Source organism: Oncorhynchus keta, chromosome 21, assembly GCF_023373465.1.
Source record: "Oncorhynchus keta strain PuntledgeMale-10-30-2019 chromosome 21, Oket_V2, whole genome shotgun sequence".
Lineage (NCBI taxonomy): Eukaryota > Metazoa > Chordata > Actinopteri > Salmoniformes > Salmonidae > Oncorhynchus > Oncorhynchus keta.
The window spans coordinates 7,679,204-7,703,495 of NC_068441.1; the positions used below are offsets into that span (position 1 = coordinate 7,679,204).

Consider the following 24,292-nt stretch of genomic DNA (forward strand, 5'->3'; position numbering starts at 1 on the left):
TTTGGTTAAACTATCCCCAATTGCAACCCTCTGCATGTACAGTGCATTCTTCCCTCACATATACAGCTGATTATCAAGACCTTGCACTAATGAGATGCTATAGAGCCCATACTAATACACTGTCTGAGCCAAGGAGTGCATGGTTTCTGGTAAGTTTTGATTACAATACTGGGTGGGGTGAATGTATTTTGACATATTTTTTTGTTAAGTAGTAAATAGTAGCCTCCAGCAAAGTGTGTTTTAATAATTTCTAACTTATTAACACTTTCTGCTAGTTAGTTTTTGCTACCATGTGGGTTTTAGTTTGCTTGAGCCTGCTAACTGAGTGTTAAACCTGTTTCCATACATGTTTCATTTTAAAACATTTATCTTACAAAGGAGTTGTTTAATCTAACCGCTTAAGTAGTTATCTGTACATGGAATTGTATGTGTTTTTTTAACTCTTTTTCTAATCTTTACAGGAAAATGCCACAAGCACCATCTGATGCATGGAGACATTTCATCGCAGCTAATATAGAAGGAAAAGCTGTGTACATTTGCAAATACTGTGCCAAATCATATGAGAAGAATGCAACAAAGATGCAGAATCTGGCCAAGTGCATAAAATTCCCTCCGCGCTCACAACAAGCAGCCTCTGACAAAACTCCCTCTACTTCTATTTGATAGCAACAGCTCATGGTCCTCCTAGAATCCAATTTTTTAAAACTCAAATGGAGGAACCTAGTCAGAAATGCTGATAATTTTTGCTTGAGCTGTGTACATAAATGGTACACCTCTGATGCTCACAGGCAATGTGTATTGGAAGAGATTTCTGAATGTTCTTTGCCCAGCATACACCCCTCCAATCAGACTTGCTTTATCTACTCATTTGCTGGATGCAGAGTTCAATAGAGTTCAAGTGAAGGTCAAGCATATCAGAAAGCAGACTATTGCAATCATCTGATGGGTGATCGAATGTTTGTGGGAAAGGAATAATTAACTACATCTCCACCCCTCAACCAGTATTCTATAAGAGCACAGACACACTGGTCTCTACATTGCAGATTAACTGAAGGCAATAAAATGACCTTGGACCACAGAAGGTATTTGTACTGATGACAGACAATGCTGAGAACGTGAAGGCTGCTTGGGCTAAAGTAGAGTCCAACCCTCACAACCATTGGCTGTGCTGCTCATGCATTGAATCTTTTCCTCAAGGCCCTGAAAATGAAAGTCAACAAGAGAACCAAAGAAATGGTTAGGTATGGGTCATGAAGTTATAGCAGCAACCTACCTCACCAAGCAAAGTGAGAAGAATAAGAGCACCATATTGAAGTTGCCCATAAAAACCCTTTGGGGTTGTGTTGTCAAGTTTGACAGTCACCTGGAGGGGAAGGAGTCTCGCCAAGAAATGGCCACATCAGTCTGCCGATATGGACAGCCCCATCAAGAGGATCCTTCTGGTTGAAGCATTTTGGGAGAGAGTGGTAAGCAGCCTGAAACTTATAGCAGTAGTCATTGCACGGTTTGAGAGAGACAATGCCATACTGTCTGATGTTCAGATGTTACTTGCAGGTGTAAGAAGAAATCCGTACTGCCCTGCCCACTTCACTGTTGCTCCAAGCAGAACAAACTGCAGTCCTGACATACATAAAGAAGCATGAAACCTTCTGCCTGAAGGCCATGCACGTCACAGCATACACAGGACAGTCAATATTCCCTTTTGTTGTTCAGTGAAATCCCATGTGAAGAGTCAACTAATTTAATTAAAGTTAATTTTGTAACCCCACATTCATTTCTCTATTGGAAGGATTTAATAATATGCAATTATGTCTACGTATGTTAAGGTCTGTTTCTGTCTCCATATAAATATCCAATGCAAAAATAAACATTTAAATGGTATTAATATTAATTCCCATACATTTCCTGTAATTCCCATGGGAAAGTGTCCACCTCTGAATATTCCCCAAAATGTGCAACTCTAAATAAGGGTAATTTACTTAACTTTCCCCATAGGCTTCAGTTGGAGTAGCTGTGATGTTTCAATTATTTCTTACCCCCTGTTTCACTTGAAGGCCCCAGTCATCCCTGCCTGTAACTGACATGGTTGAAAAACAAGTGAACAATTAATAAAGACCATACACAAACAGGATCCTAGAATAGATTATGTTACCTTGAGGTTTTGCTCAAAGCAGCCAACTGAAGTAATGTAGTTAACATAAGTTCAATTACAAAGGCTGGTCTGATATAGGGGAGGTAATCAGGAAGGTGATAGAGTCCAGGTGAGTGTCATGAGGCGCAGGTGCGTGTAACGATGATGTCAGGTGTACGAAATGATGAGACAACGAAGAGGAGTGGGAGTAGACGTGACATTTCTGCTGGAATGGAAAAATGATCAGTCTAGGGTAAGTATTGCAATTAGCTACAGTATAAGGCTGTACTTCTGATTCTAAAGAGGAAAAAACCCTTAACCATGAGGTCACTGAGAAGGACCAACAGCAATAGGGGATCCTCTGAAAAAGTCTGAGATGTACTGGCCAGCAGACTACGATTTCCTCCAGCCCAGGTAACATTCAGGTCCTAAATCTGTGGCATGCAATGTTTAGAAATGCAAAATTTCACTGCTGTGTCAGGCTAATTTGGCACATTGTCTCCTATTCCAGTCTGAAAAGTACTAGCCTGATTTCCATCCCTGCTGACATGCATAACTGACTTCACACATATTAGCCATGTACAACAGCTGCACTCCTGGAACAAAGGCATTTGTTTTGAATGGGAAAACATTGAGCCCACAAGTCCTTTGTGAGCTAGCCAGTTAACTTTTGCCCTCCTGTAGTCACTTTTCCATGTGGTAACATGCTAGCTAATGTTAGCCCACCAGGGCAGGAATATTTAGGTAACGTTTAGCAAGGTAGTTAGTTACATTAGCTCATCATTCGTGTAGTCAGAGTTTCCCCCAGACACCACGGATGGTGACATACTAACTAGTCCACCAGGGCAGGAATATTTAACGTTAGCGCTAACATGCTATCGAATATGCCTGCTGGGAAAGTCCCACTACCCCATGGTGAGATACAGTACAACATTAGCTAATGTAGCCAACTAGCCCACCAGGCGATATTTAGCTAGCTGTATCCCTATCAATTATTTACACAAACAAATGCTATCATTTACTTGTTAGGTTACTTAAAGCTTGTCGATGAGAGTTTGCATGGAGAAATGTGGAGTTTTTTTTCCCCCACCCTGCACCTTTAGTGATTACATCAAAGCTTGGGACAGGATGTGTAGTTCTGTATGATAGCCACATTAGCGGCTAATTAGTATTACTTTTTTTTTGGGGGGGGGGGGTAATTACAGGCAAATGTATTGTTAAAAGTTTCCTTGCCCGAGAGAGATTTGCACGATTATCAAAACATCAAGCCAGAGTAAGCCTACATGAAACACAGACCTTAAATGCAGTAGTTCTAAAATTCCCTATGGAAAAATGATTGGAACCATTTACGGGTTTTACCGCTAGGTTTTATGGGTATTATGACTGATACTGTGGTACTCAATAAGAGTTTGGTAGCAGCAGATGTGTGTGCGTGGATGTAGTGCATGTCTGTGTTGGTGGGTGGTAGTGTGAGTTGAGTGCATGTGTGCTAATTTGCTGAGAATCAGAGCAGGTTGTCTGTCCAGTTCAAGTGTTCAGCAGTCTGATAGCTTGTAGATAACACCAGGCTCAGAGAGTTTCTATCAGACCTTGTGCTTTGATAGGGGCTGGGGTTTACAAGTTGCATAAGTTAACAAAGGTGTGGCAAGTGTTATATTATGAAATGTTGGTGAGATCAAATATTAACAGGAGAAGACACAGTATTGGCATCAGCTTTCATGTTGCTCATTATGGTTTATGAAAATAAAACTACTAGGCTACTGTACTTCTACCAGAGAGCATTTCTATGAAACTCCATTGTGTATTGGGCTAAAACTGTCTGGACACCACAAAAACCAAATGCAGATGTTTGTCTAGGTAGTCTGAGCCCAGGCTTATTTGTATGGTAAATGGTTGACATATCGGTACTGCTTTGAACTATTAGTTATTGTTGGCAATAATTTTAAAGGTCCAATGCAGCTGTTTTTATCTCAATATAAAATAATTTCTGGGTAACAGTTAAGTACCTTACTGCTATTGTTTTCAATTGAAATATTACACAAAAAAAAGAAATGACAATAGCACAGCAAAGAGCAATTTCTCATGCAATTTTGCTAGGACTGTCGGGGAATGGTATGAGCGTGAAGGACAGAAATATGAACTAGACTGGCCAGCAAAACACCAAGTTGAGGACTTGTGAGGCATCTGTTTCTCAAACTAGACACTCTAATGTACTTGTCCTCTTGCTCAGTTATGCACCGGGACCTCTCACACCTTTCTATTCTGGTTAGCGACAGTTTGTGCTGTTCTGTGAAGGGAGTAGTACACAGCGTTCTACGAGATCTTCAGATTCTTGGCAATTTCGCGCATGGAATAGCCTTAATTTCTCAGAACAAGAATAGAGAGACGAGTTTCAGAAGAAAGTTCTTTGTTTTTGAGCCTGTAATTGCTCCAGATACTCAACTAGTCTAAAGAAGATCAGTTGTATTACTTCTTTAACCAGGACAACTGCAAATGGTCCAGGTGGCCATTTAATTAATTGTCAAGCAGTCTCATGGCTTGGGGGTAGAAGCTGTTAAGGAGCCTTTTGGACCAAGACTTGATGCTCTGGTACTGCTTGCCGTGCAGTAGCAGAGAGAACAGTCTATGACTTGGGTGACTGGAGTCCTTGACCATTTTTGGAGCCTTCCTCTGACATTGCCTAGTATAAAGGTCCTGGAGGGCAGCCCCAGTGATGTACTGGGCTGTACGCACTACCCTCTGTAGCTCCTTATGGTCAGACGCTGAGCAGTTGCCATACCAGGCGGTTATGTAACTGGTCAGGGTGCTCTCGATGGTGCAGCTGTAGAACTTTTTGAGGATCTGGGCACCAATGCCAAATCTTTTCAGTCTCCTGAGGGGGATAAGGTGTTGTGCCCTCTTCACAACTGTCTTGGTGTGTTTGGACCATGATGGTTTGTTGGTGATGTGGACACCAAGGAACTTGAAAATCTCGAATCGCTCCACAACAGCCCTGTCGATGTGAATAGGTGGCTTGTTCGGGGCCTTCTTTTCCTGTAGTCCACGATCATCTAATTTGTCTTGCTCACATTGAGAGGTTGTTGTCCTTGTACCACACTGCCAGGTCTCTGATCTCATCCCAATCGGCTGTCTCATCGTTGTTGGTGATCAGGCCTACCACCGTTGTCGTCAGCAAACTTAATGATGTTGTTGTGCGTGGCCATGCAGTTGTGGGCGAACAGGGAGTACAGGAGGGAATTAATCACGTACCCTCGAGGGGCCCCCATGTTGAGGATCAGTGTGGCAGATGTGTTGTTGCCTATCCTTACCACCTGTGAGTGGCCTGTCAGGATCCAGTTTCAGGGGGAGGTGTTAAGTCCCAGGCTTGTTGGAGTAGTGATGAGCTTTGTGGGCATTATGGTGTTGAACGCTGAGCTGTAGTCAATGAACAGCATTCTCACATAGGTGTTCCTTTTGTCCAGGTGGGATAGGGTAGTGCGATTTGAGATTGTGTCATCTGTTGGAGTGGTATGCGAATTGGAGTGGGTCTAGGGTGTCCGGGAGGATGCTGTTGTGAGCCATGACCAGCCTTTCAAAGCACTTCATGGCTACTGGCGTGAGTGCTACGGGGCGGTAATCATTTAGGCAGGTTACCGTCGCTTTCTTGGGCACAGGGACTATGGTGGTCTGCTTGAAACATGTAGGTATTCCAGACTCGGTCATGGAGAGGTTGAAAATGTCAGTGTAGACACTTGCCAATTGGTACGTGCTTGCTCTGAGTACCCGTCCTGTTAATCTGTCTGACTCCGCAGCCTTGTGAATGTTGACCTGTTTAAAGGTCTTGCTCCCATCGGCTACAGACAGCGTGATCGCACAGTCATCCGGAACAGCTGGTGCTCTCATGCATGCTTCAGTGTTGCTTGCCTCGACTCGAGCATAAAAGGCAATTAGCCCATCTGGTAGACTCGCATCACTGGGCAGCAGGTGGCTGGATTTTCCTTTGTAGTCCGTAATAATTTGCGAGCTCTGCCACATCAGACGAGTGTCGGAGCCAGTATAGTATGATTCAATGTTAGTCCTGTATTGACACTTTGCCTGTTTGCTGGTTCATCTGAGGGCATAGCGGGATTTCTTATAAGCGTCTGGATTAGTGTCCCGCTCTTTGAAAGCGGCAGCTCTAGGCTTTAGCTCGGTGTTGGTGTTGCCTGTGATCCATGACTTCTGGTTGGGATATGGTCACTGTGGTGATGTCATCAATGAACATATTGATGAAGCTGAGGTGGTATACACCTCAAGGGGCGGCAGGTAGCCTAGTGTTTAGAGTGTTGGACTAGTAACTGAAAGGTTGCAAGATCGAATCCCTGAGCTGACAAGTTAAAAATCTGTCGTTCTGCCCCTGAACAAGGCAATTAACACAATGTTCCAAGGCCGTCATTGAAAATAAGAATTAGTTCTTAACTGACCTGCCTAGTTAATTAAAGATAAAATAAAATACTCCAACGGTGGTGGAAAAAAGTACTCAATAGTCATACTTGAGTAAAAGTAACGATACCTTAATAGGAAATGACTCAAGTAAAAGTCACGCAATAGTAGCAAAGTAGTCAAATATTACTTGAGTAAAAGTCTATGTATTTGGGTTTTAAATATACTTAAGTATCAAAGTAAATGGAATTGCAAACCAGAGAGCACAATTTGAGGGATATCCAGGGGAACACTCCAACACTAATTTACAATCGAAGCATTTGTGTTTAGTGAGTCCGCCAGATCAGAGGCTGTAGGGATGACCAGGGATGTTCTCTTGATAAGTGTGTGAATTGGACCATTTTCCTATCAAAATGTAACGAGTACTTTTGGGTGTGAGGGGAAAATGTATGGAGTAAGTGCATTATTTCTTTAGGAATGTATTCAGTAAAAGTTGCCAAAAATATAAATAGCAAAGTACAGACACCAAAAAAACCTGACTTAAGTAGTACTTTAAAGTATTTTTACTTAAGAACTTTACGCCACTGTTCCTCAATGCCATTGGATGAATCTCGGCACATATTCCAGTCTGTGCTAGCAAAACAGTCCTGTAGCACAGCATCCGCGTCATATAACCGCTTCCGTATTGAGTGTGTCACTGAGTCACCTGCTTTAGTTTTTGCTTGTAAGCAGGAATCAGGAGGATAGAATTATGGTCATATTTGCCAAATGGTGGGTGATGGATAGCGTTGTACACATCTGTGTGTGGAGTAAAGGTGATCTAGACTTTTTTTTGTTTATTTTTCTCCTCTTCTGGTTGCACATGTGACATGCTGGTAGAAATTAGGTAAAGTGGATTTAAGTTTCCCTGCATTAATGTCCCCTGCCACTCGGAGCACTGCTTCTGGATGAGCATTTTCTTGTTTGCTTATGGCCTTAAAAGCTTGTTGAGTCTGGTCTTTGTGCAAGCGTCGGTTTGTGGAGGTAAATAGACAGCTACGAAAAATATAAAAACTCTCTTGGTATACTGTGTGGTCTACAGCTTATCATGAGGTACTCTACCGAAGGCAAGAAATACCTCGAGACTACCTTAATATTAAACATCGCGCACCAGCTGTTATTGACAAATAAACACACACCCCCACACCTTGTCTTACCGGACGTAGCTGTTCTGTCTTGCAGATGCACGGAAAAACCAGACAACTGTATATTATCCGCGTTGTCGTTCAGAAACCACTCTGTGAAATACAAAATATTACAGTTTTTAATGTCGAGGAAGGTAGGATGGTCTCGAACCGAGCTCATCCAGTTTATTCTCCAGTGATTGCACATTGGCCAATAGAATGATGGTAGAAGCGGGTTACTCACTGACGAATTCTCACAAGGCACCCTGATCTGAGGCCCCTGTATTTACTTACTTTCTTCATGCGAATGATGAGGATTTGGCCTTTGTCCAGAAGCAACATTATATCCTTTGGGTCAGACTCATTAAAGAAATAATATTTGTCCAGTTCGAGGTGAGTAATCGCTCTTCTGCTATCCAGAAGCTTGGTTTTTGGTCATAACAGACGGTAGCATAAACATGATGTACAAAATAAGCTACAAACAACATGAGAAAACACACAAAATTTCACAATTGCTTAGTAGGCCATAAAACGGCGTCCATCCCCTCCAGTGCCATTCGCCCAACCTCATAGTGTGGATATACATATATTTAACACAGGCAGTCATGTTTTTGACTGCACTGGGCCTTTAAATATGGATGACGCTAACTTCATATGCATTGGTGCTGAGGCTGCAGGTCTACCAAGAACCAAGCGCAGGGAACAGGAGGGGTGATGGTGACGTCACGGGTGAGGAACGGGAAGGGAGAGAGAGTGGGAAGGAAAAGGGACGGAGGATAAAGAAGGGAGATGACTGCATCTAAGGAAAAAACACACATTTCTCTCATCCAACGTAAATATTCTAAATCATAAATATGATTGACTTGTTTACCAACAGAGAATACTGAAATAAATGACAGAGAAACGGTGATAAGGTAATTTCTTTAACGTTTCAATTTGCACGCTCTGCCCTGTCTAAGACCATGTGTTAATTTGATTGTATAATCTTCACCTTGACTCGAGAACAAAAAATGTTTTAAAGTCAACGAGCATAACGTCGATGACAATTGGAAAATAAATGATGACAAACCAGACCTATCAAGCCGTAGTCACATGCCAAGCATGTTTAATGTTTAAGGACGTGTGTTTCACAAATAAATCATGTGTAGCCTTGCATGTTAAAACGTATTATTTGAGACGATTTGTGCCAATGGCTTTTTATAGCTCCTACGCATCCGATTAGCTTGTAACATGGGCAAAATACACCCATGAAAAATCTAAACGGAAAAAGCCACGGTGAGAGACGATGCCGCATACCACACTGCTGTACTAGAGCACATGGGTTTTGTGCACATCACCATCAACATGCACATTTGTTGCAGTGCGTCTTGCCCATGAGGAGTATAGTGCCATCATAGGCTGGCAGTGGCCTTACCGCCTGTTATCTTGGTGTCTACTATTCCTCTCCTGTTTTACAGTACTAGCCATATGAGCAGATGTTACCTTGAGTGTCCTCTAAAAGTAGCTTGCCAAAGCTACTGATACTTTATGGATGTAATTACTGCAATTCTGTTATTGATATGCCTCCTTACATCCTTACAGTACAGTCTTCCTCCTCATACAATGGTACATTTATCTTTTGAACTTTAATGTGATTGCATTTTGATCTATGAATGAGAATCTCCTAGTGTGTCCAGAGTAAACTGGGCCCAGCAGAGTGATGTCATCTCCAGGAATGGGCACCCCCAGTGACCCCCTGTTGGCCAGCCCAGGAGGGAGGTCATCAGAGAGGTCATTGGGTGCCACAAATGATGGCCTCTGGAGGAGCTCCATGGCCAAGACCGTCAGCTTCCCATCGTCTACCACACGCCTCCTGAGTCACCGTGCCAACAACTTCCAGAGACACCCGAAGCGGCGGAAGCTGATCAGACCGTCCCCGCCCCCCCCGCCCAACACCCCCTGCCCCCTAGATCAGCTGGACCTCAGTGAGATGCCCCCTCGCCGCACCTTCCCTGAGCTGCTCTTCAACGGCTGTGTCCTGTTTGGCATTGAGTTCAGCTACGCCATGGAGACGGCCTATGTCACCCCTGTCCTGCTACAGATGGGTCTGCCCGAAGAGTTCTACAGCCTGGTGTGGTTCATCAGTCCTATATTGGGTAATGAAGTGGCAAGGCGAGATGAAGTAGATACAGAAAGTCCTGTTTGATTAGATAAAGATAATGCATAACTGTGCTTTGAATAGTAGAGTTAGATTATATTGCTGTTCCCATCAACATTGCCCATTTGAGTGCCACTAAATCCTTCTAATTTCTCCCCATGGTTTTTAGGATTCCTGGTCCAGCCTCTCCTAGGAGCTTGGAGTGATCGTTGTACATCCCGCTTTGGCCGTCGGAGACCGTTTATTTTAGCCTTGGCTATTGGTAAGGAATATTCTGTCTTGCAAGGCTCTCCCTCCTCTGGTGAAACTCTATTCCTGTTTTTAACTAATATTGTAGTCCTGAAGTGGAGTTCTCTGTTTTAACTTTGTAGGAGCTCTGCTTGGTTTGACAATGGTGCTGAATGGGCGAGACATTGGAGCTGCGGTGGCAGACACAGCAACCAATCACAAGTGGGGCATCATACTAACTATTTGTGGAGTGGTTCTGATGGACTTCTGTGCGGACTCTGCAGATAATCCCAGCCACGCCTACATGATGGACGTGTGCCTGCCAGAGGACCAGGACCGTGGCCTCAATATTCACGCACTGCTGGCAGGTTAGAGACCACTGTATGCACTAACTACTGGTCAGTCAGGGAACGCTATACACTACTGGCTGGCTATAACACACACCACTGGTAGGTGAGACAGTAAAATGTACATATAAAACACTTCTGACAATGTAGAGTTAAACATAACATATATAAAATAAGTCTAAGATGTGAAAGTGATAGCATAATCAATGTCACTGATATGATGACCAGTTCTATGATGATTATGTCCCACACACTATGCAGGCCTGGGTGGTGGATTCGGGTACATCGTGGGTGGAATTAACTGGGACCACACTGAGTTTGGGAGGTCAATGGGAGGTCAACTTCGAGTCATCTACATGTTCACCAGTGTCACATTGGTCATTGCCACGTGCATGACCCTCAACAGCATCCCCGAGCGGCCCCTGCCAAAGACTCAGCCTCAGAAGAACTCTAAAAACTCTCTAAAGAGCCCCATCCTCCCTCTGCCTCCCTCTCCCCCCGTCCCTCCGGGGGCAAGCCTGGGATTGGAAGAGGAAGAGGCAGAGGAGAGGATTTATAGCTACCAGTTCTCTGAACCCTGCCCCTCAAACCCTAACCCCATGGCACACTCCTGTAGTGCCAATGCACGCCTCTGTGCCGGCCTCACCAGCCCCATCTCCCCCCTCAGCCCCCTTACTCCTAAATATGGCAGCTTTATCAGTCGGGATAACTCTCTCACTGGCATCAATGAGTTCGCCTCATCCCTGGGAACCTCCTATATAGACAGTGTGCTCATCGACTGCTACACCGGACAGCCATCCCCACAGCCCCTTGACCAGGACACTGCAGCCCGACCACTGCCTCCAGGGGACACCCCACCTCCCCAGGGATCTCAGCCTGGAACTGGGTCACAGTCTGGAGCAGTAGCCCAGGCTGGAGCACTAACCCTGGCTGGGACAGTGGCCCTGGCTGGGGCAGGATCCCAGGCCGGGGCTCAGGCCGGGGAGGCTCAGATTGAGGCAGGGTCCCATCGAGGTTCGTCCGCTGGTATCCTGAAGCGCCCTCAGAGCCTTGCGCTTGTGGAGGAGCCAATGGTGATCCAGAGTGAAGAGCTGGAAAATGGCCGCAGAAGAACCGTGACCTTCAGTCAACAGGTCAGCCTGGAGTTTAATTCCTCTGATTAGTTTAACAAATCATCATGTTGAGAGAATTCATGTTTCTGATTCTTCTTGCTCCTGTAATAAAGGTGGCAAACATTCTGCTGAATGGGGTGCGCTATGAGAGTGACCTGAGTGAAAATGTGGAGACGGCAGATTCACAGATGTCAATGAGGCTACTGTGTATCGCCATCTACAGGATGCCTCCATCACTGCGCAGCCTATGCACTAACCATTTCTTGGGTGAGTCTTGTCACACGTGTGCTTGTGTTTTATTGTCTGTATGCCCACTAAGGTTGCGGTGACATAATCACTGATGATTTTAACCTATCTGTACTCCAGTGGAAGCTGTGTGAGTATGTCTATGTAAACATGAGCCATCTGCCACCCTGTCTTGATCCTATAGGTTGGCTGTCCTTTGAGGGCATGCTGCTGTTCTACACTGACTTCATGGGGGAGGTAGTGTTTGATGGAGACCCCAGAGCACCACATGACTCTGAGGCCTACCAACGCTACAATGCTGGGGTCAGCATGGGCTGCTGGGGCATGTGCATCTATGCATTCAGTGCTGCCTTTTACTCAGGTGAGTCCTACACACACATACACCAGTACACTCATAAACAAAAAAAGAAACACATTTTTAAATACTTTATTTGAATCCACAAATCACATTACTTTCAAGAAGGATTCAAACATTTCAAAGGTCTTTGTATGCTTGGACACTTAAGGATACAGAAAACACCCTGTTCCCCAAACAGCTAGACAGCCAAGTACTGTGAGCCTACATGCATTGCAGAGATTGCCAAATATCAGTGATACTAACTGTCCGAGGCCAGTGGGACCTTATGGACTGACGGAGGATGGAGGGAGGCTCTGCCTAACTGCCGCATCATCACTGTTGAGCATGTTCAGCGGATTATTCAGTCTGGTAGCAAGTGTAAATCCACTCGACATTCCACACACTCACAAAAACACAGAAATAGAACACACACCTCACACAACATCCATCATTTAGGTTATTTATCAGATATAGTTGTTTTACAGGCTTTCCCCTTCTGTTATCTTCCTCTCCTCTTGTTTCTATTCATAGCCATACTGGAGAAGCTGGAGGAGCGTTTTTCCCTCCGCTCTCTCTATTTCTTTGCCTACCTGGCGTTTGGCCTTGGCACGGGCCTTGCTACACTCTCCACCAACCTCTACGTGGTGCTGTCGCTCTGTGTCACCTACGGGGTGCTCTTCTCCTCTCTGTGCACACTGCCTTACTCTCTGCTGTGTGAATACTACCAGAGCCCACAGGTTAGTGAATATGAATGGGTATACACTGAATACAACACATAAATGTGAACATATTATATAATGTTCTGAATTGGGTTTTTGTGAAAGTATTTTATACAGTATTGGTCAAGTGTTTTGATATAGCTCAGTACCGTGTCTTTATAGATTTATTTATAAAAATGTGTTTGTTGTAAAAGTGTTCACAGTATCAATCATACATGTGCCATCTCTCTCCGTTTGTGTAGTTCTGTGGCTCGTCAGAGGAAGGGACCAGGAGAGGGATGGGGGTGGACATCTCTCTGCTCAGCTGCCAGTACTTCCTAGCTCAGATCATAGTCTCCGTGGCGATGGGACCTCTGACCTCGCTGGTGGGCGGGGCCCAGGGAGTGATGTACTTTTCTAGCGCGATGTCATTCGTGGGCTGTCTGTACTCCTCCCTCTGCGTGGTGTACCACCTGCCACCCCCTGAGGGTGAGCCTTCCGAAAGTGAGGCCCAGCCACTACTGGTGCACATTTAGACCCCCCCCCCGTCTCACACTGCACTACACACTATCACACTGCAGCCTTGTCACAACGCACACCGCGTATAGCCTACACACCCTGTGTCTCCCTGCAAAGCACATACAATACTGTACTCTCTCGCACTACTTAGCATAGCTGCTCTTAGAGCTTAGACTGACAGAGGCCACCGTTCTGCGGTGTCAGTGTTATAGTGTGTCCATGTATTTCTCTCCCATAATTTCCACTAAAAAGCGGCACTTATGTTAATTTTGTGCGTGCCTAAATAATTACAGCCCTACAGCTCCTATTCCCCAGGACATCAGGGGAAAAATGTAACAATCTTTGAAGGGGTTAATTGTTTTGGCCTCGCCTAATATATGCATGCGCTGTAGCCTCAATGCCCTGCATCTTCTGTTTTGGTCTGATGTCCGAGGGAATGTCTACCTGCCTGTTTCTCTGTCAACACACTATCATCCCACTGTAGGCAGGCTTAGGGACTGTCTGAATGTGTCACCAATTACCTTTTGCTTGAAGCCCTGAATTCATGTAAACACAGTAGCATATCTACAGTACATTTACACACACATGCAAGCTATAGGACCACCCTCACTCAATGTAGTTTGTACTATGTGAACAATAAAGAGCCAAACTGTGCCTCTGAGGTTTTACATCTTTCACACAAGGCACTCAGATTATTATGGTCATTATTTATTACCATTTTGACTTGACACTCACTAATGCGTTTACAAACATACACAGAGATGGACCCTTTACTAAGCCATGGACATCACTCTGTCCTGTCACCTTGCTCCTGGCGTGACTGTTGTAATGACAGTGATTCTTGTCATTACCAGGAAGAGAAGTTGAAACTGGGGTGTGATTCGGCATTCCATCGGAAACCGAACAAAAAAGAAGAACAACAAATCTGTTGTTTTGGTGGCGAGAGAATTCAGGAAGATGCATGTGAACTATGCTTAAGATGGCGCTGTACAACTTTGAGAGGGAAGACTTTTGGGTTCATATTTGCCAACAGCAAGTGCTTATTTTCACCGCAAAGGCGCATGCTTTAGTTAAGGTTTAGGCTTGTTTCACCACACGACCCAAACTGGCTCACTGGAGTGACCCTCTCACATTTGGGTTAGTTATCCAGTCTCATCACACGCTGCTGCATTTATTCACTTAATTCATTTGATTATAAACGGCTCAAATAACATTTCATCTTCCATGTAATCGGCCAATTATAAAACATTGGTGAAATCATAATTTACTTTTCAATTGAGAAAATCTATGACAGGCTAAAACTTGCTCGGCATTGCTTACCTTGAACATCACTTAGTTGACACCGAGACTGTTTCCAGGCATTTTTTAAAATGAATTAACAATAACTCATGCCTGCGTTCAGCTTCATTTGTAAGTTTCACTAAAATGCCCACCACCGTGAAACACCCCACTGTCATGAGTCATCTAGAGCTGATGCCTCAGCGGAATGTTGATCAGGGTCTACCACTAAAGCCTCCATAACAGACTGGACACGTGCCATGATGTCATGTTTCTGACTGGTTTCTTTTGAGAAAACAGCAACTGTATGGATCATCATGCTGTTGGAACTTGCTTCAATTCAACACAACATTTCTAGTATTTTACAAGAGTGTTTTCTGATGTTCTTCATCCTTAATTCCAATATTAACTGTATTACTGTAACAGCTACTTTAGGGTTGAGTTCAATTAAAAATGATAATTTTAACTTTTTGGGCTATTGTCCTTTTTTATTAAGCTCACTATCATAACTTCACACATCTTAGGTGTCCTCTATGCAGATAATTATGCATGTGTACTTTAGGCTTAATTTCCTTTTAAAATATTGGTATTAGATTTACAGCTACGTAATCTTCATAACTGGTCATTATCAGAAAACCTCTATCCACATGGGGGCTCTATCAAATAAAAAAGATTCTCAAATCAATTATACCCTGAATTGAACTACAGTACCAGTTTGCACCACTAGATGGGTCTAAACTGCAACACGTCAGGACTTCAATTGATTGACGTGTAGTGTAGTTCTATGGAGAGAAAAAAAGAAGCCAAAATCCAGATGACAAGAATCACCCCTTTCCCAGTTACAAAATAATTTTGGGAATTACTCCCATCCATATTCAGTCTTATGCCTTAAGTCAACTGACATCAGATACTTTACATGGCTCGGACTGTTTTAACTGAAAGCATCCCTTATTTCATTGTTAACACTAGTGTTAGGCACAATTGTAATTTGGTGTTAACAGTGTAAAGCATCTTACATGGCAATTCCACCACTAACCTAATTCTCATTATATCCAGCACAATACCAGTGTCTACATGTGTTTAACAGCGCATTTGTTTTGTAGAAAAAAGTTACAAAATTCGACCCGATGATATCAAGTTAAAGCAATGATTTTTAAAACCGAGATTTGTAGTGACGTGGAGAGCAAGAAAATATCCTCTCTATGGCTAGAAACTCGTGGCAGGGTTTGACATTTAATTTTTAAACTTTGAAATCTACCCTGTGATGTCAGAAGCGCTTTTTAGGACCTTAACCGCAGACCATGGAAAAGTACGTTTACAGATATGTAGACACTAGTATGGCACTGGAGATCATGAATAAGAGGTTGAAAAGTAGCAGAATTGCCCTTTAAAGAGGTGAAATATCCAGCACATTTTACTACAGCATATGCAAAAACAAAACACCATGGTTAAAAAGACAAGACTGACTTATTTAATCATCAACAACCAGAATATACAAAGCAGTGGCCGAAGCAATCATGAAATATAACTGCACTAAAAGAGAACGAACACTAGATTGGGAATGTTGTTCTGATAAAGACCATTGTAAGACAATTTGAGTCAAACAAGACAAAAAAATAACTGGAAATGAAACAGAAAAACAGTATCTTGGGTACAAACTTGTTTTAAAATGCACACAAAACATATGACCAACGCCTTAAGAATTAACAGGGGGTAATTAACATTTCAGAAGCCAGACCCCTAAACAGGATCAAGCCATCTTTGATCACGGAGGTGTTCTTTTATTTGTGCCATTGTTGTGTTAACAGATCAGTCAGACAAAGGATTAACTACTAGCAGCAGCACTAAACAAAAGGTATTAAAAAAGCCTGAACTAATAATGCTAACAATAGTCCATTAGCCCCTGCTTAAAACTTATCTTTGGTCTTTAGTGAGTCTGAGGTCACCTTGAAAATATGGAGAAGGGTGCAGCTGCCTGCCTGAATCAACTGGTCAGCAGTAACAAAGTAGAGAATGTGCTTAACTCATACAGACACAAACTAACATTCTGATAAAACAGCATGGATCCTATTTGCACAAGTTTTATTTTGCGTAAGAAACCAATAAATAACATCTTATAAAAAAAGGGAGGAGGCCACTATGTTTAAGGACTCCAGTGCAATGTAATATCTTGGGGGCAAACAAAATCTGTAAAACATACATAAAGCACAAGCTCTACAAGGTGAAGTTGACAACGTCATGTAGACAGAGCTGCAGAAGAGTACAGACGGAGTGTTCTAGGCCTCCACTTCAGCTTCCTTTGAGTCATCGTTTTCTGTTTTCTGTTTTTTTGTTTCCCCTTGTTCCTGAGGGCAAACATAAACATTTTTTAAGTGAGGAGAGAACTTCGTGGCCAGATATCAAACAGTAATAAAGATGGTTCAACTTTTACTGTGAGACTATTGTATATTGACGGTTTTAAAATCGGACAAAACTGTACCTCCTCCTCAGCTGGGCGCTTCACAGGGTGGTCAACCTCCTCAGCAGCTTCTTCTGCAGCTTCTTCTGCATCCTCTACCTCTCCTGTAATCACATTCATATATGAAGTAAAAACATGGGCTTCAAGCACCTCACATGTATCAAATAACCATTAAACATGTAATTTTTTTATCCAGCTGTTAGTCCAAAGAGGGACATGAATTTACCATCCTCTTCAACCTCTGGAGTTACTTCAGAATGAATTGCACCATTTGTCTTCTCCTTTGCACCATTTGTCTCCTCTGCACCATTTGTGTGCTAGAGGGAAGGAATCAAAGAATGACAAACTTTAATATTTCACATAAATGTGGGGTAATTGTATGCATGAGTGATAAGGCATTTCTTTCAGAAAAGTATTATGAAAAAGTTAACCCAAGAGTTACAGCCAACACGCTTCAGAGTTAAAACAGGGCACATGTTGCAGTTTATACTTAATTCCCCCTGAGAATAAGGAAAGGGAATGCAATGACGTCCAACACATGTCTTAAGAAACATTTGTGCCATTTCACAAAATAAACAAAGAGTAGTGAGTGGGGGTGGGGTAGTTGGGGCTGAGTCTGGAGACACCTGTATGACGATGGCGCCAAGACAAAAGGCCATGAGGCTCCCAAGGAAATAAACTTCGGCATCAACTCACAGTTTCATTGCCAGGTGCGTCCCCACTTCCGTTCTCCTTCTTCTCCAACATCACCTCCTCGGCAACCTCTTTCTTCTCTTTAAGCTCCTAAAAATACGTTATTCTTGGTTGTCTCACTGACACAACTGAAGCATGTCCACCACGATGTGGCCATATACTCGTCGCCATCTTTAATTCGGATGGTTAAAATTGTAGTAACCTTTCTACATATCTCCAGTATTTACTAGCGGCGCATGCCCGACCACTGCCAAAGTGCACACAACGGAAGGCATCGGGAACGAGCATCGCTGTTCCCTACGAGAAAGATAAGCGTGCACACTCCTCTCGCACTGTGAAAGATTAACGTTATCCCTTCCCGCCATCGCGCAACAGTGTAGCTCGAGCGCATTCAATTTGAGGTGTTTTTTAGCTAACGTTTACTAACTAGTAATAACTTAAACTTGCTACAGTAGCCACATTGCAAATGTAACGATAAAACTAGCTGGTTAGGAAAGTTAGTCACAGGCCAAGTCGCCAATAGTTGAAGTTAAATGTCACGTGCAGTGAAAGTCCTTTCTTGCTAAATCAAAACAACGCAGTAATCAATGTAGTACTACTAATGGAGCTAGCGAAGTTATTGAACAGGTTAAATAGCTAACTAAATGTTTGAGAAATACATACTATGTTTCAGCCATTGACAGTGACTAACATTAATGTTAGCTAGGTACTTGGTTATTATTACACGGCTGGCTACTTTAAAAATAAAATAAAAATTACACGGCTGGCTACTGTAGCTTGCTATTACAGCTCAAGTTAGCTAGCTGGTGTTCATGCAGGCTTAGCTGAAGAGTAAAGTTGTTAGCTAGTCAAATTAATCAAACTCACCTTTGCTGAAATCTCGGTGGTTGTGGTCGTCTCTACTGCGGTATCAGCCATAGCTAGTTTAATTTAAGGGTATAATATGCTTCCGAAATAAATACTTTGTTTGATGTTTATGGCAGTGATATAAGCCTGTTTCAATGACACGCTGAGGAGAGAGTTATGAACACCAGCGACATCTGTTAGGCTCAACTGTAGTCCATTAGTTAGAATGGAGACGGTCGATCTAAAACGTAATTGGACAATCTAAAGTAACAAACACGCTAAAGCGGTTCTTATTGGACAGATTGTTTGTCAATCTTCCGAATTTGAGCCCGATTATCAAGCTCCTCCCAGCTGTCCTTCTAATTGGTTGAAAATGTAAAGCGTGCACTCTGATGTAAAGCATAAAGAAAGTGTTCATGTGAAAACATTAAATTATTTAAATTGAAAGTATCTTAGGGATATTAACATTGTTATTTTCTCTCATGAATTACATTTGACATTTTAATGGTGTTTAATGTAAGCAATAGCCTATTCTAAGAACGTGCTTGAAGTGCAAGTTGATGAATGCAGTTCCTTTGTGTGACTGCAAGCATTTCCTACATTCAAAAACAACAATATTTGTTATCATTAATGCTGTTGCCAATTGTAGTTATTTCTTGTCTTGATTTTGACATATTTGTATTCAAAACAAGTTGTCCTTGATTTCGTCCATCTAGAAGCATGTGTAAAGCCCTGGTAGAGACTCTAATCCCTTTGTCTTCAGTGCCGAAGTATCAAATTACAGCACAAAGATAATATGATGTGAAACCATTTACTAACTAAACCACACCTCTTGCCTTGGTTAGACTTCTCTATTTTAAACATGAAGGTCAGGAACACAGTGGCTCGTATGAAAAAAAATGAGAAGGAGGCTTTTGTATTTGAATACAATAGCTAGCCTACATAAGCCTATTACAAGCAAGCCAGTAAGCTACCTACACTTATTCGCTGTGTCTGTGACTGTCTGTGTAATATGAAATATCTGAACTGTAAAGCACAAATGGTGATCCATGTGAATGTTAACCATTGCAATTCTTGGGCCAGAGTAATAATTGGGAAACAAGCAGCATGTCTAGTCAAATGCATTTAGAAAGCCCTTCTTACATCAGCTGATATCTCAAAGTGCTGTACAGGAACCCAGCCTAAAACCTCAAACAGCAAGCAATGCAGGTGTAGAAGCACGGTGGCTAGGAAAGACTCACTAGAAAGGCCAGAAACTAGGAAGAAACCTAGAAAGGAACCAGGCTATGAGGGGTGGCCAGTCCTCTTCTATCTGTGCCAGGTGGAGATTATAACAGAACATGGCCAAGATGTTCAAATGTTCATAGATGACCAGCAGGGTCAGTTGTCCTTGATTTTCTGAGTTGTTTCGAAACATGTTTCATAAAACTTCTGATTCTGTGTCCCACCAATACTTTATCCGTGTTCTGTAACTTTATGAAACATAACGCAATGGACTACAGGCTGAGGGCTGGTCAGAAATCATTGGTCTGTTTGGGGCCACGTATTCTATGGCAGGAAAGTCCACATGCAGTACATTGGCTTTGGTCGTAGGGTCAGCAATTAAGGTGTGGCCGTCTGATTTGAGTCTGACAGACAATGACGGCAGGAAGGAGAATGGGATGTGAGGGGAGGAGAGTAGGGTGGTCTACTTTTTTTGTGAATCTGGAGAAACTTTGCTCGGCACATTGGATTACTGCACTTGTATGGACCCACTTCTCTCACTTAACGCTACTAAAGCCTCGGAAGTCATTCAAAAAAAGTAGGCCTAAATGTTTCCTTCACAGATTTGATGTCATGTCCAACATAGATTGTGTCCCATGGCCATGATTGTACAGTATGTCTCTCATCATTTTGTGGTTCATACTGTACATACAGTGAGGCAAAACAATATTTAGTCAGCCACCAATTGTGCAAGTTCTCCCACTTAAAAAGATGAGAGAGGCCTGTAATTTTCATCATAGGTACACTTCAACTACGACAGACAAAATGAGAAAAAAAAAATATTTTCTATGGGGTTGAGATCTGGAGACTGGCTAGGCCACTCCAGGACCTTGAAATGCTTCTTACAAAGCCACTCCTTCATTGCCCGGGCGGTGTTTTTGGGATCATTGTCAAGCTGAAAGACCCAGCCACATTTCATCTTCAATGCCCTTGCTGATGGAAGGAGGTTTTCACTCAAAATCTCACGATACATGGCCCCATTCATTCTTTCCTTTACACGGATCAGTCGTCCTGGTCCCTTTGCAGAAAAACAGCCCCAAAGCATGATGTTTCCACCCCCATGTTTCACAGTAGGTATGGTGTTCTTTGGATGCACCTCAGCATTCTTTGTCCTCCAAACACGACGAGTTGAGTTTTTACCAAAAAGTGATATTTTGGTTTCATCTGACCATATGACATTCTCCCAATCTTCTTCTGGATCATCCAAATGCTCTCTAGCAAACTTAAGACGGGCCTGGACATGTACTGGCTTAAGCAGGAGGACACGTCTGGCACTGCAGGATTTGAGTCCCTGGCGGCGTAGTGTGTTACTGATGGTAGGCTTTGTTACTTTGGTCACAGCTCTCTGCAGGTCATTCACTAGGTCCCCCTCACTGTGGTTCTGGGATTTTTGCTCACCGTTCTTGTGATCATTTTGACCCCATGGGGTGAGATCTTGCGTGGAGCCCCAGATCGAGGGAGATTATCAGTGGTCTTGTATGCTTTCCATTTCCTAATAATTGCTCCCACAGTTGATTTCTTCAAACCAAGCTGCTTACCTATTGCAGATTCAGTCTTCCCAGCCTGGTGCAGGTCTACAATTTTGTTTCTGGTGTCCTTTGACAGCTCTTTGGTCTTGGCCATAGTGGAGTTTGGAGTGTGACTGTTTGAGGTTGTGGACAGGTGTCTTTTATACTGATAACAAGTTCGAACAGGTGCCATTAATACAGGTAACGAGTGGAGGACAGATGAGCCTCTTAAAGAAGAAGTTACAGGTCTATTTAGAGCCAGAAATCTTGCTTGTTTGTAGGTGACCAAATACTTATTTTCCACCATAATTTGCAAATAAATTCATAAAAAATCCTACAATGTGATTTTCTGGATTTATTTTTCTAATTTTGTCTGTCAGAGTTGGAGTGTACTTATGATGAAAATTACAGGCCTCTCTCATCTTTTTAAGTGGGAGAACTTGTACAATTGGTGGCTGACTAAATAATTTTTTGCCCCACTATACGTTTAAAGTTGATTCCTTATAACACCTGGATGCTTTTATAAATATAATTAGATAATTGAGTGTGGCATTGGTGAGCCCTCACACAGTCATCATTTGGCCTAAGGTTGGGGCAGGACCATCACATGTTGTAGTTTTCTGTATGCTTGTGTATTTGCACGCGCATTTAAATGCACACACACACACTCGCGCTTACACACAGATGCAGGCACCACACACACACACCACGCCAAGCCACTTTGGAGTCTTTTGTTTATGGCCACCGTTTTGTTTAGCTTGTTGTGTGGGGGCTATTGTATTGCAAATGGAGCTACACTGAGCATCTGTTCCAGTATAATGCAGACTCACTCACTGTGGAATATTATCTTGTCAATCTCCTCTACCCAGACCCAGACATACAATCAATGCTCAAATACGATAACTCCAGTTTTGCCTCTGATATGATACATGTATGTCATTAGTATCACGGTATTAAGAAACGTTTTCATTATTCTTACTATTATGAAATGAGACTTTTCATCTGTCCCCCACTAAGAGGGTGGGGTGAGCACCTGCTCCAGAGTATTAGAAAGTGGTACTGCATATCACAGATCACACCTGATTCCTCTCTCCTGGGTAATTTAAGGTGAGCTCTTCTGTTCCGTTTCTCACTCATCTCACGGTTTAAACCTCAGGGCGCTACATATGGCACATCACGTTCCCAGAGCCATCCCACTGAACACGCTTACCTGAGCTCAAGGTGATTAAATCAAATCAAAGTTTATTTGTCACGTGCGCCGAATACAACAGGTGTAGACCGTACAGTGAAATGCTTACTTACAGGCTCTAACCAACAGTGCAAAAAAAATGTATAAGGTGAACAGTAGGTAAGTAAAGAAATAAAAACTACAGTAAAAAGACAGTGAAAAATAACAGTAGCGAGGCTATATATAGTAGCGAGGCTACATACAGGCACCGGTTAGTCGGGCTGATTCAGGAAGTATGTACAGGCCACCAAAAACGGGGATCACTTGAACATGGTGCTGTAACAGCTTGTGTCGCAGCTCGGTAGGGGCCACTGGGCAGAATATTTTCAAATGCTTCTCTCCAGGTGCTCACTAGAGACGTCAGAGATCACCAAGATTGATAACAAAGCCCTCTTGGAGGTCCTAGATGGAGAGCGTTTTTGTTACATGAGCTTTTGACTCCGCCTGGCCAACATTTACTGATGTATATGAATATCCTTCTTTGGCATTAGGCTGAGACAACCTTTAAAATGATAGAACAGTGACAAGAGAAAAAATGTATGAGATGATTAGCATTTTTTTTTGCTGATATTGCTCATCTTCCATAGCCATAGCTTGGATTTTTCTACTCTCGGGGTTGAAATTATTGGGACTCATGCATGTGCACCCTTTATATATGAAGAATATCAAAACAAGTGTCAAATGAAGGCCCAGACTTCATTTTCAGGGCACCCTCAAGTGTAATACCCTGGCTGGCTGGTTTGGTTACATTATGATCACCAAAACACAGAAGCTTTATTTGAGGAAGCCTCAGAGAGCTCATTCAGTCATTAATCCCAGATTTGTCTCAAAAATAATTATAACTGGTGGAAAACAGCTATAATTACATGGCGAGATCAAAGGGCTGTGTCAGTGTCATAGTGGGTTATCTCAGTCCATGGGAGTTTGTGTCTGGGAATCTTGTTTTTTCATGGGGAAGAGGACAACTATTGTGTCCATCATAAAAATAAAAATAAACTTTAACTGGTAAATACTTACACTAATAGTTTAATCAAATACTTCCCAATATTTCCTGGTCATTAATGGCACTAAATCAATAGACGACAGCAAAGGAAATGCATTCAATGAAGGCTGACATAGTGTATATATAGGCCTACAGTTACGGTAGTCCTTTTATTTTGGAAAAGAAGACCATGTGGAGACCACAGAGCACTGAAACAGACATCTGCAATCTAATGATCCCAGTCTTTGCGTAGTCCGGAACCAAAAGAGAAGCAGTCTAACTGCCCGAAAAAAAGCAGTCAGTCCAAGCATTACTCATTCTCTGTGACTGGAAAATGGGGGCAATCAGAGAGGGGAGTGTTTGTGAGATAATTTCCTGTCATTTTTTTTCTCTCTCTCTCTTTCATATGCCTACCACCTCAACTTGTTTCCATGGATACTGGACCTCTTCCAGAAATGTCCCCCTGCTGGTCCCTTGTAGTAGGTTGCTTGAAACAGGTAGAGAAGTTCACTGAGAAAGAGTGAGTTTGAGCAAAAAGTGAAGAGGGAGTGAGAGAAATATCCTACATCTGTATGCTGTTCACGGTTGTGTGATCTATCATCTTTACGGTTTGCAGGAGAAGGTCTCAGAATCATGGGCAGTGTTACATTTTACCCTCTGACACAGTAAGAGTATTTTCCTCACAGTTGCTACACGACTTAGAAAGCCATGATGGAA

General features: G+C 42.8%; 3 protein-coding genes across 10 annotated transcripts in view; 1 reads left to right on the top strand and 2 right to left on the bottom strand.

The window, feature by feature from the left end:
• si:dkeyp-61b2.1 (tumor necrosis factor receptor superfamily member 21) overlaps positions 1-24,292 on the bottom strand; it is a 264,717-nt gene that overhangs the window by 103,283 nt on the left and 137,142 nt on the right. For 2 of the 3 annotated variants that reach the window (XM_052473287.1, XM_052473285.1), the window contains exon 1: positions 21,396-21,562. The exons of the other annotated variant lie outside the window; for it this stretch is intronic. The gene's annotated coding sequence lies outside the window, so the exon portion shown is untranslated. Of the gene's footprint in view, positions 1-21,395; positions 21,563-24,292 lie in introns of those variants that run through there. 3 annotated transcript variants of the gene reach the window in all.
• Positions 2,331-13,973, top strand: slc45a1 (solute carrier family 45 member 1). 6 transcript variants are annotated; one of them, XM_035796421.2, is made up of 9 exons: positions 2,331-2,384; positions 9,363-9,830; positions 10,002-10,094; positions 10,204-10,428; positions 10,669-11,540; positions 11,633-11,786; positions 11,950-12,126; positions 12,634-12,839; positions 13,064-13,973. In XM_035796421.2, the coding sequence occupies exons 2-9, from the start codon at positions 9,395-9,397 to the stop codon at positions 13,334-13,336; spliced, it is 2,436 nt and encodes an 811-aa protein (XP_035652314.1). In that variant the 5' UTR covers positions 2,331-2,384; positions 9,363-9,394; the 3' UTR covers positions 13,337-13,973. The 6 variants fall into 6 exon arrangements, with proteins under 6 accessions (XP_035652314.1, XP_035652311.1, XP_035652310.1 ...); XM_035796418.2 differs by lacking the exon at positions 2,331-2,384 and adding an exon at positions 2,391-2,545 and having other exon boundaries at positions 9,353-9,830; XM_035796417.2 differs by lacking the exon at positions 2,331-2,384 and adding an exon at positions 2,391-2,545.
• si:ch211-222l21.1 (prothymosin alpha) lies at positions 16,046-18,822 on the bottom strand. The gene is made up of 5 exons (XM_035796425.1): positions 18,616-18,822; positions 17,752-17,838; positions 17,282-17,372; positions 17,077-17,159; positions 16,046-16,942 (listed from the first exon to the last, which is right to left on the bottom strand). Exons 1-5 carry the CDS (start codon positions 18,664-18,666, stop codon positions 16,874-16,876), a joined length of 381 nt encoding a protein of 126 aa, XP_035652318.1. The 5' UTR covers positions 18,667-18,822; the 3' UTR covers positions 16,046-16,873.

Coding starts and splice junctions, on each gene's coding strand:
- slc45a1 (XM_035796421.2), top strand. CDS start 9,395: ATGTCATCTCCAGGAATGGGCACCCCCAGTGACCCCCTGTTGGCCAGC. Junction 9,831..10,001: donor GTTCATCAGTCCTATATTGG/GTAATGAAGTGG, acceptor CATGGTTTTTAG/GATTCCTGGTCCAGCCTCTC. Junction 10,095..10,203: donor TATTTTAGCCTTGGCTATTG/GTAAGGAATATT, acceptor TTAACTTTGTAG/GAGCTCTGCTTGGTTTGACA.
- si:ch211-222l21.1 (XM_035796425.1), bottom strand. CDS start 18,666: ATGGCTGATACCGCAGTAGAGACGACCACAACCACCGAGATTTCAGCA. Junction 17,373..17,751: donor ACGCACCTGGCAATGAAACT/GTGAGTTGATGC, acceptor CCTTCCCTCTAG/CACACAAATGGTGCAGAGGA. Junction 17,160..17,281: donor TCCAGAGGTTGAAGAGGATG/GTAAATTCATGT, acceptor ATGTGATTACAG/GAGAGGTAGAGGATGCAGAA.